The 13,444-nt window shown below is 43.7% G+C and overlaps 1 protein-coding gene across 2 annotated transcripts in view; it reads left to right on the forward strand.

Annotated features, from left to right (window-relative positions):
• FSTL4 (follistatin like 4) overlaps positions 1-4,970 on the forward strand; it is a 238,753-nt gene extending 233,783 nt beyond the window's left edge. For both annotated transcript variants that reach the window (XM_074883873.1, XM_074883872.1), the window contains one exon: positions 1,672-4,970. In XM_074883873.1, the coding sequence (XP_074739974.1) occupies positions 1,672-2,374 (703 nt within the window). In that variant the 3' untranslated portion in view covers positions 2,375-4,970. The remainder of the gene's footprint in view (positions 1-1,671) is intronic.
• The last annotated feature ends 8,474 nt before the right edge of the window (positions 4,971-13,444 follow it).

The following is a 13,444-nucleotide window of genomic DNA, read 5'->3' on the forward strand; positions in this document are numbered from 1 at the left end:
CAAAAAATATTTGTATGCAAATGTTCCTGCATATGTATTTCAGCTGCCTGTTATTTCAGATGGATATCTAGGAATGTATCCATTTTTATTAGCTCCCAGGGTAGATTGTTGTCTATTAAAAACTCCCTAAGTGCAAGGTTTTCTTTGAGATTTCAGATCATAGATTTCATGCAAGCGCTGCGCCTGCTCTGCAGCTGTGTGCACATAAAACACATTCTGACCCACTTTTTTAAATTAAAGTTTATGATAAGAGCCATTTTTTAACTTCTTCAGGCATTTGGCCAAGTATTAAGGAAGTCTTGGGAAAAAAATGCTGTGAGGGAAGGCGTTTTTTAAAGTGTACTTAAAATGCATTCATCCAGGAGAAATACAAGTGTCATATCCAATTTCCCCACACACAGTGCGCTACGGATCTCCACTGCAGATATTTTCTGAAGTCTCTAATGGATGTGAGTATAATGGGAAGATGAAAGGCTTAGCCCAGTGATTTTCATGGGATCATACACTACATTGGCTCATTCTTTAGAAGTGAAATCATTGCTGAATGTCTCATTGACAGATGGATTAAGAATAAAGAAATAAACCCAGTGTTTTAAGCAAAATATGTATTATCTACACGCAAGCATATTGTCCTCCACATTTCACAAAGCAGTTTTACATCTTTCGAGGAAGAGATAGAAAACTAAGCACTCACTTCATTTCCTTCTGTCTGCATTGAATGGATGGAAAGATACTCGATGTAAAATTAGTTTTTGTAAGTCAGTATCAGTGACCTGTGAATCCAGGGGAACACAAACAGGCTGTTTCTATGGGCTCCCTCTCAAATTAAGCAGAAACCTTTCTTGGCTATTCTTGACCTTTTCTTGTCTTCAGCAAAGGTCAGATGTGCTGCAGCATATATCTTTTACAGAACATTTATTCTCTGCTCACTGGTGTCTGCTCTCTCTTGAGACAGAAGACAAAGACCCCTTTTCATCAGTGCACCCTGTCTGGTTGTGTTCCTCGAGAAATGTTTTACACCTTCCCCAGGCTGGCAGGACGGTGCTTAGCAAAGTCTGCTCTACACCTCAGCTTTGCCAGCTCCTGCAGTGGTCCCCAGGCACCACGGGGAGCAAACACACCTCACAGCTACCCTCTGGTGCTGTAATGTAAGAGATGAGGCTGGACGTGCTCTTCACTCAGTGGTTATACATACAGCTCGAAGTTGCTCTCTGGCGCCAACCTGGCAGGGATATGCTTTATTTTGAACAGTTTTGAGGTTGAAGAAATGTTGAGTATATATTGAATTATATCTCTCTAGACTGGAAACAGATTAAATACAAAACTGGTCAACACCAGCCTACAAAACACCCGAGCTTTCATATTATTGCTGTTGTAAATTGGTCTTCCCAATCAAAAGATTCAGCTCTTGAAGATGATACTCAAATACCCAAGCACGTATTCAAGCTTCCAGGATCAGGTTGCTAATTTTAACTGAAATATATACCTCCTTTTAGCACATTTTAGAAGCACTAAAACGAGAGAGATTTCTTACAGAAAAGAGACAGCATTATTGCACACGCTTTCCGAAACCAACAGGATAGAGTTTCCCAGTTCTGCTGACTTTTGTCTTTTCTCAAGCATATCACCATCTCTCCAGAGATGACTTCAGTGTCATGTTTTCTATTTCAGGTTTGGCTTCATCTTTAACAAATCGAAATCCGCAGTTCACAAAATTGACCTGGAAACTGTGACCCACATCAAGACTATCAACTTCAAAAACTATAGCTGCATGCCGCAGACCATGGCTTATACCCACCTGGGCGGTTACTTCTTTGTCCAGTGTAGGAGGAATAGGTCGGGGGCCGCCTCCCCGCAGCTCGTTATTGACAGTGTTACCGATGCCGTCGTCGGCCCCAACGGCGACGTGTCGGGCACACCCTACGTCTCACCCGACGGACGCTATTTGGTCAGTGCAGACGAAGACAGCGGCAGGATCAAAGTCCAGGCTCTAACCGTCCGAGGGGAAATCAAGTTGATTTATGACTTACAAACAAACATACATGTATCTGATCTGACATTTCAACCCTCTTTCACTGAAGGCAATCAGTACTATATATATGCTACTTCACATTTGCAAACAGATGTGCTTTTTGTAGAGCTGTCAACGGGGAAAATGAATGTACTGAAGAATTTAAAGGACCCTATCACATCCAAAGACTGGCCCTGGAGCAGCTACAACAGAATTATGAAAGACAGTGGATTATTTGGACAGTATCTCATTACACCAGCTAAAGATTCATTGTTTGTTATAAATGGGAGGCAAAATACGTTACGCTGTGAGGTTTCAGGTATAAGGAGGGGTAACACAGTGGTCTGGGTCGGAGAGGTATGAAAGGGTAATAGCAGTAGAGCCTTCAGCAGGCAAGTACCAGTTGGACCTTTACACTGCAACAAATGAGCAGTAGCATTGTATATTTTTACACTGGGAAAAAAAAAAAAAAAAGAAAAAACAAAAAACCCCTGTATAGGCTTCATGGTACAACACTGGTCTACTTGCAAGTTTTATAATATAAGGTATGCTCTGCTAATAGGAAGTGGTTTTGAAGGGATATTTTTTATTTGGGGGTGTGATTTGTGGTTATGAGAAAAATGCTGGGAAGCGAATAATATCTCCACTGAGATATCGTATAAGCCACGAAACCTAGTGATTCTGTAGAACAAAACAGACTTTGAGTTTCCATACTGAGGAGCTTTTATGTTATGTTCAAGCCATCACTTTTCTTTCCCGTATACCTTGCCCGTTAGCTGTGCTGACTACCCCACCCTGACACAGAGAGACTACAGAAGCAATGACTGCAGTTAAAATTCACCTTTGGGTGATGAGGGAAACTAAGCATCAGAGAGCACTTTTCAACCCACAGAAACCTCGGAGAGCGATTTAATGAAAACTGATCAGTTTTCTCTGCGGGATGGCTTTGGGAGGATTCACAAATGTGATTTCAGAAGGAGGCATAACAGAAATAGTAACTGTCAGCTCGCTTTCTTCTGCGCTTAATTTTGCTCTTGGTACTACTGAAGGCAATGTTATGAGTCCCCCCTCTTCTAATGCATGTTTGTGTGATTGTACTTGAGAAATTTGGCATGAAATAACCAGGCCATTAGAGTGGGTAAAAGCCCCGCTGAGGGTGGGATCAGAGGTTGTAAAAAATTTTGTTGAGAAGGGGGCATTAGGCTTTCAGCAGCTTGTGAGTGCAGTCAGCTTGGGCACAATATGCAAAATCTGCTCTTCAGGGGCAGAGAATTAGTTATGGTTATCCCCATAGGAGGCAGCAACACTTCTAGAAACTGTTGGCTTCTCATATTAAATATTTGGTAGCACTGAAGTCACTTGGTTCTTCGTAAAATAATAGCTACAATGACAGAGGGTATTTTTAATAGAAAACTCACTCATTTTCTAGTCATAGCCTTAATTTGCCTATTTCTTTTCAGACATCCTGGGAAACAATTTTTCTTCGTGATTTTTTTCTTCCCATTTATAGTACACTTGTTTATAGTCAATTATCTTTTAGTTATGAGCAAAGAGATTCATGTAAAACCAGCTGAATTGCCCTAGAATGCAACAGCTGGCATTGAGAAATTTCAGTTGAGTTCCCATAAAAATACAGATCCATTTGCACATTTGGAAGATATAAAAACTTTTCTAGTTGCGTTTTTGTAACTTTCTCTATCCATCACCATGAAGGAATCAGGGCAAGAGCAGCTATGGCTCTCCAAGCAGTGCAAACCAGGTGAGCGACGCTGCCGCCGGGAACGGGCGCATCCGAGCGGTTGTGTCTCACATAACGCTTTGAAAAACGGCGTCTTGAGGTGGGTGAAATCCCTCTCTGTAGGTAAACATCTGTCGCGCTGGAGCCACCCATCGGCCTTTCGCAAGACCCAACTTGTTGCCCAGAGTTTGTACGAAAGCAGCTGCTGAACGCAGTAATTATTTTCCAACGCAGATGCTTAAAGTCACCCATTTCACAATGCACGCAGAGGGATTTAAGTGAGAAGGATGCAGACTAACACTGGTAATCTTTGCTTTAAGTGTTCAACTTTACCAAAAGAGTAGCATTTTAGCATGGCTGTAGACCTGAAGTAATTTAAACCATTTCGGTTCTATAGAGAATATATAAAAATCTGTTCAGACAGACGAAGAAGGGGAGCTGAATCCTATGAATTCATTAAACACGGAGTCCTTGAAATTGCCCTTCAACACCCATAGGCTGAAACCTCCATCTCTTTCCACTTATGAGCCATAGGGGTTAGAAGAGACGATCCCATCATTGCGACACAGACATAGAAAACCGATTGGCGTAGCCTTCCTTTAGCAATGCATGGTGTCCATGATTTTCTACTCATCTGGTTAGGAAACATACCCATGTCAAGGAAAGGAGAAGACCAGCTTTGTAAGTACCTTTAAATATGCACAACTCCTTTCTTGAACAAAGCTGTATCCATACATTGCAGTCATCCTAAATGTGTTTTACCAAGGCCAAACACTGCTCTCGTGTTCTCTTTTATGACTTCTTGAATATTTTATTATGCCTATGGTAAGTTTCCCTGTAGAGACGTTCATTGTGTCATAGATCAAGCAAATATTACTTTTTTAAGAATATTTAAAAAAACTGTATATATCTGTTCAGGTAAATATTCTTGAGGCTGGTTTATATATAGGCTGTGAAAGATGTGTAACAGACCTCACTTCTTCCTGTTCGTCGCAAAATATTGGAATAGCGTTCACTTGAAAAATCCCACTTGGACCTTCCAAAGATGTTCCCTTTCTTCCCTCTTCAGCCCAAGTCCTGGTGATGTGTTTTCTAAGTTATCCTAATGGTTATATATCATACTTAGAAAATGAAGTACAACTTAGATTGTCCACACTACTTGTGAACAGTTCCAACGACAGTCAAATCTGACATTAAAGTGCTGCACATTTGTTACTCTGATTTTATTTTTTTTATGACACAGAACTTTTATATATACTCAAAAATGTTTCAACTCATTTTTGCCTTTCAACTCTGTCAAAAAGACACTACATTTCCTTGTTTGCAGTCTTTCCCACTCCCTTCGTGTTCTCCACCAATTCACATTTATTTCCTAGCTAATAAATTAATTAATCACAGTGATTAATTGAAATGAATTTAAATTGAATTAATGACCATTTAGTTATCCCTTAACACTCACATATCAGTTGGGTATACTGACACTAGAATCATGGAAAAAATAGTCCCTGGTTGACAATAAGACTCTAGTCCCAAGATCAGATGCATTTTCTGTTCATCGTTGAGGTTAAACAGCAGTATAATGAAATACTGTTTTGTCTTAGTATTTCCCTCAGTATTTTCACTTTTTGAATGAGAGTTTTTACTTAACATTTTCAACTATGCAGTTCAGTGACTATTTAGAAACCATCCACTGTTCTTTTAAATTGGGGGGAAGACTCACAAGTGCCTTAATTTGGAATCTGTGACAATAAGTAACATATCCTTATCATGTAATACTCTGATTATTTTTTTTTTACCACTGAAAAAAAAAAAATCAACAAAAGTCCCAAAAGATTTCCGTGGGCAGAGGTGGGCAGTGCCCACAGGATGGGTGGAAGATGGGGAACTGCCAGGGCTGCTCGGTCACTGCTGCAAAAAGGACGTAGTGAGGGGGGGGCTATCGAAAAACCCTGCACCCACCTTGACGGAGTTGGGCCATTTGGCTGTGTTGACCATTTGGCTTTGCCCGAGAGACACACGAGTCCTGATGAGCTGTCGACAAGTACTTATTTACTCGATTTATACCATGATTAGGTCTTAATTACTAGAGTGCCCGATAGTGTGCTAGGTGCTGCGTAAAACAGATAAAAAGGCCAAGATCTCAATTCTGTAAGGAGATAATGGCTAATTCCCTGTATGACCCTACAGCAGGTCAACAAAATGAGCAGGAAAGTGGGAACGGAGGCTGGGGGAGATGTAAGAGTTGACACGAGTGCAATAACCTGGTTATTCCTCAAAGATACAGGCATGCCATGATGTCTGTATGTTTTTTTCCCTAAGACCCTCTTTGTCTGTCCCCGTTCAGGGCTTTATTTTAAGTGAACATCCCTAGGGTTACGTGTATAACTGTTGCTCTTCCTAGAAGCCCTGGGACTGGGCCACTCGACCCCAGCGATTCCCCGTCTGCTGCGTATCCTGTGACTCGCCACCTCACGCTCGGATAATTCCTCCCTTAGAAAACCTGGGGGTAAATCCTGCTTGGTCTAACAAAGTGCATCCCACAAGGTGAGCAGCCAGCACTTGTTTTCCGTACAGGATAACAACTCCCACTCTGCCCCCCATCCGAAACCTGCGTTTATTGCCCGACTCAGCACTTCGCACGTTTTCTTTTGGTCTAAGAAAAAAAAAACCAAATACGGTTAGTTGTGGCAAACAGAGCAGAGAACAATGTTATATTTACCTCTTCTAGTGCTGCCACTTGCTCCCAAGAGCTCGTCCACCCCCAGCCTGACGAGCCTCCCTTCTGCCCTCCCTCACATGCATCTCCACTGCCAGCCATGTGCTTTCACGACAGGTACCACCAGCTGCTGGTCCCCAAAGGCTTTGAATGGCTTCCTGGGTTTCACCCCTCCTTCCTGCCTCGTGCATCTCTACCCTGGTGCTGGAGCAAGAGCTTTATATTTATGTTTCTTTTATATAAGAGATGGTACAATTATATTTGGTGCTTAGGACAGGACAAATTCCCAGCCAAGCACAGTGAGCCTGGGAAGAGAGTGCTCGTATCTGCTAGGGGAGGAGAAAGACACCTGAAATGTCACCTTTCTTGTAACCTGCCTCCACAAGAAGGTTGGTTCTTTTTGAACACTGACCTCTAAAACTAAAGAATGAAATAGCAAGGCTATTAGGATTTTTTGAATGACCCCAAAACCAGAAAAAAGACAGGCAGGTGGGAATCTCACCTCTGGTAAAAATAAAGCTCACATCTGGTAAAAATCAGGATGCCCCCAAAATGCAAAGGCGCTGACTCAGGGCTTGTGCCTGAGCACTGAGACTGAGCTGCAGCCCGGGCTGGGGCCGTGTGATGAAGGGGGCTGCAAATACAGAGCTACAACTCTTTAATTTATTTTTTCCTTGCATGCAATGCGAGCTGGCTGTTGCAGCCCAGCCTAAGGCATTTGCCAACATCCTTAGATGCTGAAATCCCATGGCTGCCCCGTACGACGAGGTGCGATTTACAGCCCGCAGAGGCAGAGCAGGATGGTTTGAGCACGAGCAGTGTGACTTGTTATGCTCTCTGCAGTCTACTCTCTGCAGCGGCTGGATTGGGGCCTGTAACTCAGTTCAGCAGCGTGTACGGTGTTAAAGGTCGGCCCCCACAGCGCGGTGGGAAGATGTACCGGTGCCTTCACCCGCTGCCGTTAATGACCCTCCACACAGGGTGCTCCGGTGACTTACAGTCCTCACAGACGTGACTGGCTAGTAAAAGAAGCTCTGTTTGCCTTTGGTTTTATATTCCTTCTTGTAATTGTGTTTGTCCCTCACTGTAAGAAAAAAGAAACTTCCTGAAAAAGGGATGAAAATTCACGCTACTGGCACAAAACTCAATGGTGGACAAGGCTCTTGCATGTCTCAGGTCTGCGAAACATGGGGGACTGTGGGTCATATTTTCCAAATGCTTGTAGTTGCGAGGCAAAAAGCAAGACCAAAAAAAAAAGTCATTATTTTTTTTAAACAGTGCCCAGTACTAACTTGAAGAAAAAAAATTTAAAAAAAAAAAAAAAAAAGCCCTGCTGTGGTGCTTCTACCATGCAAATTGCTGTGGCCTAGAGGCTTGTTTAATTAAGCACTTCAGCATCTAACCCTTGGCAGTCTATGGTGTCTTTGACACTTGTCCAAAGCCATCGGATAAAGGCAGTAAGCGCAGCGGAGAGCAGAAAGCCAGCTGCATCTGGTAAACAAGACAAGCACTAAATCAAAAAGGAAGCCCATCCCAATTTACAAAGGTCAGAGCACTGGCATTTCCAGAAGTAAAACTCAAATTCCCGCATTATCGAAGGTTTCTCCCCACAGCTGCGTGATGCCACGCATGGCTTGAAGGCCACGTCGCTCTCTCTCACATCGGATGCCCAACCCACGAGCCAAAAGCCAAGAGCTTTCCAGTTACTTTTTAACTTGCAGCAAGAGGGTGCGATGACGACCGGCACTTCAACCGCCTGGTAGTCATGGCAGCGTTACCTGAAGAGGAGATTTCTTTTTCACTGCAAGGAGTATTGCAGAGGGAGGGTTTTTCATGGTTTATTTAAGGCCACAGTAAACTCAATGTTAATTGACTTCCAGAAAGTGGAGGGACGTTTCTGCATAGGAAAGTGCCTAATTTCTGCAGAAGATTTGCTTCAAGGACTTGCAAAGCCTGATCTGAGTGGGGTCAGGCAGGGACACCAGGCTGACATCTTGGACTCCCACCTCTCTTTCCTTTAGGCAGGTCTAACCAAGCTAGGAAAGAGTAATATGACATCTGCTAGCATTTTTTTTTTTTTTCAAACAACTATATTCCTACTTTCAACCCTCATCTGTTTTAGCACAGCTGCACCCTGCAGGCCGGTACCTACTGTACCTACTGTAAGCACTTTCTGAGCATTAAGAATGCAGAATTTTCCTAACATCAGCCCTGAGCACCCTGTTGTGCAGACAACTCAATAAGAGCAGCTCTATTATATTTCTCTGTATTTAGAGTGTTGCACTGGGCTCCAGTCTTACTTTTATATGGAATCCAAGATAATTACTTTAAAGTAGAGTTTCAAAAATATTGGTGGACCACAAATAGATGCTAGCTACTGGCTTATTAATTACTCTCACTAGCATCACTTCCTTTCAAAGAGCTGATTAGAAATGGCCTATATCCCACCTGATAGCTAAACTTCAGGTTGTTCTCTTCATCCAGATCATCAGCATGTCTAGGCCTGGTGCAAATAAACTTCCCCGCTGTGTCGAGCACAGCTGAGCTCCTCCAGGAAGATGCCACATATTGACCCAGACAGCAAGCACCAGCGAGCCCTGCTCTCTCGGCAGATTTCCAATTCCCAAGCTTACTCAGCAGAAATTCAGCCCTGTATGAAACACAACTTCAGCTTTGAAGCTGGCTGACTGCATCCAACAGTTGGCATGCAGGATGCCATCTTTATCCCATAGCCAAAATCACTCAGTATTTTCTCTCAGTGAAATTATTTCAATCCTGCAGATACATCAGCTTCTTTATGATTTCTTAAGCAGATTTTATTCTCTCAAGACAAGGCATTTTCTCAAGCCTGAAAGCTCTTTATGTGATTTTTTTTTTTTTTTTAATTTTCATATCTTCAATAGCCTTTCTTTTTTAATGGTGGAAGGGGATGTAGTCATGTTTGTAGACAACATCTTGGTGCAGCTTTGCTCTTTCTCCCCTCACACATGGACCACATCAGCAAAAATCACAGTGAGTACTGGCAATTTCTAAAACCAATAGGGCAGGAAAAATGCTGGAGCAGAAAGCATAGTACTGCCCTGAACTGGTACCAGCACCAAAGAAATACGGACCTGTGCCATGTGCTGTGGCAGCAAGACTGGAGAAGTGTGCCAGAGCCCACTGCCAAGGTGGCCAAAGTGTCTTGCATGAAGCTAAAACCTGTCTCCATCAGACAGTGTATAGCAGAATATCGAATGGGGGAAAGGGAAAAGAAGAGGATTGATGTAAATATAAAGGTTTGGGGCAGCAGTTGCTGTGTTAAACATGCAGGATCCAGTGCTGGTGGTCCATGGCTGGTCCAGCCCCACGTGCCACAGCCCCGAGCCTGGCACTGCTGTCCCCCCCGCCCAGGAGGCGGCGAGGCCCTTCAAACAGGCGCTTCAGGGAGTCACTTTGCTGGGCACTTTCTGTCTGCGTAGTTTAAAACAGACTAACCACTGGTAGCTCTGAGCCCGCATGGGAAAATTAATAACATCCCTGAGGTGTACTAACGACACTAAGTTCTCGCTTCCGAGGGCACGAGGCTTTCCCAAGCACGAGATATCCCAAACATCCTGCCCCTTCTTCATGGACAAATATTTGGGCAAACATATGGCCAAAAATAATAACCCAGCGAGTTATTATTCTCTCCAAATAAAAAATGAGGGGACTGCAGGCTAAGAGGTTTTTTTTATTTCCCCAAACTTCATTGAGGACACTGAAAACTAATGGAGATTTGTGATTAAACTTGAAAGCTACAACTGAAGAAAACAAAATTCAAACACTTTTGTCAATACCTAAATCGTGAAGAGCAGAGAGCAACATTTTAGCACTCATTTGCATTTTAATAGACATGTATTTGCCTCTTTTGCTACAGCTTTGTATTTTAGACACACAAGCCTATGATTTGTCTGTGCAATTTCCTTACTCATCCTGGACTTCAATGTGTCCTTTAACCATGAAGCACAAGTCTAGAAATAACACCAGGAATCTCGAGGGAAATTGCCACCCTGCCATGGCTACGAAGCTTCCCTCCTGCCCACTGCCTCGGGATGAAGTGTGCGAGGGGAGCTCAGGGACCGGCCGCAGCCCAAAAGTAGATTTAGCATGGCTCGAGCAAAATAACACAGGCAAAGCCTTACGATAAGTGTATGAAGTGGCCTGCTGCTAATTGATGGGGCTGTTTTCCAAACTGAGGGGTTTTTCACCTTTTTATCTTCCTCTCCTTGTATCTGAACAGCATTTCCAGCTGCTTATTCCCCCCGCCCCAACTTCATCAATCTCTGAAATCTCCGTGTGCTCCCAGCTCTCGCCAAAACCAGGATTCTGCTCTCATCCTGCAGACAAAAGCTTATTCAGCAGGAGAATCAACGCAACCCCACAAGACCTGCTGAAAAAGCCCTTAGTAGGTGGGCTTGGGGTGGTTTTTTCTTTTCCCCTTGACAGAATAACTTCTGCATCAATGCGCTAACTCACACGCTGGTGTCAGTGGTGCAGTGTCCTGTACGTACACAGCTAGAGCGTGTCAACAGCACATCCCGACCCTTTAAGACTTGCTAAAAGTCAAGATTCATTTGTCTCAAGACAGACTAATAATAATTTTCAGCACTGAACACATACACTGGAAAATGTGCAGTGGAAGAATAAAAATCAGCTTTGCCTGAAAAAGCCTCCTCTTGTAGTGCTTGTACATGTGAATTTCCCCCATTATTTATAAAATATATTAAAGTATTTTTAATACATCAAGTTTAGTAGAGATTTGTACCAACACAGTATTAGCGTGCAACATTTGAAATACATTTGTATTTACTTTGATGTGTTATACAGCACCGCTCACACAGTGTGTTGGTAGTAACCCGGTGTAGAAGAGGAGGGGCAAAAAAGAATCACACGAAGTGCTCTCTACAGATACTGTAAATGCTTTTTTTCTTCAAATTTTACAACAAAACTTGACAAAAGGTCATGCTGACAGTGTCTGTTTTATCCTTTGCGTGTTAGGGTTGTTGATGACAGGGTACTGCCTCTCTTTTGCACTGGATGTAAGTGCAATCGGTGGCTTTTTAAACTGTGGGTGTATTCACTCAGCTGGAATACAGTCGAAGTGAGGAGCAGGGCTCCTCTGTGCTCGAAAAAAGCCGCTGACTGTAATTTCTCTATGCATGCATGTGTTGTTTATATGCACAAGTTTATAACTGTATATTTACAGCTGGGAGCTTGCAGATCCAGACTGGACAAATCATGCAGGAAGGGCTCGAGGCACCTCGAGGGCATCTGCCTCCTGTCACTGGCAGGGATTTACTTCTTCCAGGAAGGGATGAGCTTCTTCCAGGAAGGTCCCACAGCCCGGAGCCATTCAGGGGACCCTTTTCCAGTGCGCTCACTCTGCGGAACTCAGCCCAAGCCCTGTGAGATCCTACAGCAGCTTACGGGCTCGTGCAAGGTGTAAACCAGGACAGCCTTTGGCCCTTGGTCTTTGATTCAAAGACATCAATCTGGATGAGCTGTGCAGCTTATCACACGCTTCTCCAGCAGCCTTCGCCCTTGGCGTTTCAGGGAGAGCAGTGAACACTCAACACCGGCCCCTCCGCAGATTGATCTGGTGGCAGACCTTCTCCTAAAAGCAATCAGGTTGGAATAGGTGAGCTCCCAGTTTTCTCGTGCACAGTGTACTACAGCTCTGTGGTTTTATATTTAAGATTAGCCTGCCATATCTGTGTATTTAATTTATGATTATAATTTTGGCCCGGGAAAAATTAGTCTGTCTTCACATGGAGCTATTGTAACACTGAGACACAGATGGCTGATTATCACAATGTCTAATAGCATCTTTGTGATGTTCCTAAGGCAAAAAAAACCCCACTTTTGACAAGCATTATTTGCTGAAACAAATTCCATTTAATTAAGACATGAAGTCTGCACTGAAAGACATCCTAGCTTGTCAACAATATTAACTGCAGCATATACTGCTAGAGGTTATGCTTTGCATTAAGGCTAAATGGCAAAGGACAGGAGCTTTTTGAAGAATTTCTTAAGTTTTCCTGTGTAGCAAGGCTAAGCTGGTCATTTTTCTTGAACGCTGTTTTACTTCAGAAGCTCAAATCAGTGCTGATGCCAACACCCAACTTGACAGCTTTGGAGGCTAAAATCCTCCCTGTACCCTAAAAACTCATTTCACCAGCACGGGCTGCTCTGCATGCCCTGCCCCAAGGTCTGCAGAACCCCGACCTCCCGGAGGGGTGCAGCGTCATCACCGCTCAGGAGTGCTTCTCACAACAGGAGGGGTGTTAGCAAACCATCCCTCGTGCAACCCCATCAGCTGGACAATATTGCACCGGAGACTCAGCAGAAACCGTGGGCTTAGTCCCAAGGATGCGGCGGTTGCTGCGCACCGCTCGTTGAGTGAGACTCATTAATGCACGGAGGGGTTATATGCAGAGCCGGCAGCTCGAGGTCCGCAGCATCCCATATGGCAGTAAAATTATTCAAGGAGAAATTATGCAGATAGTCAACATGTTCAAGCTGCAATGAATTATGCTGAAAACATCAGCACAAGTAGCAGTCAATTTGTGTTACGGTCAACGAACGCAGCTTCACTTGTTTTCTCCTGTTCGAGCCCCCGGGGGGCCCAGGGACCTGGGATACTTGGGGATGCTCTAATAAACACCCTAAAGCTCCTGCTTCTGCATCGCTATGCACCAACACTTGGAAGTTAGCAGGGAAATAAATGTTGTAGCCATCATGTAAGTGGCACAACACTTCATCCACTAGCAGTTCATCCACTAGTTTTCCAGATGCGCTAGAGGACATTTTAATCAAGACAGGATGGGTTTGGCGTGTGTGGGAGGAATAAGGGCAGCAGAGAAGTTGCTGGTTTTAATTAGTGCAATTTCGACTACAGGGTGACTCCCAGCTCTTGCTGGTCCCTTGTAGTTTCCCTGGAGGTGATGGGAGCTGTGGG

Source organism: Strix uralensis, chromosome 14 (assembly GCF_047716275.1).
Source record: "Strix uralensis isolate ZFMK-TIS-50842 chromosome 14, bStrUra1, whole genome shotgun sequence".
In the NCBI taxonomy this organism is placed as follows: Eukaryota; Metazoa; Chordata; class Aves; order Strigiformes; family Strigidae; genus Strix; species Strix uralensis.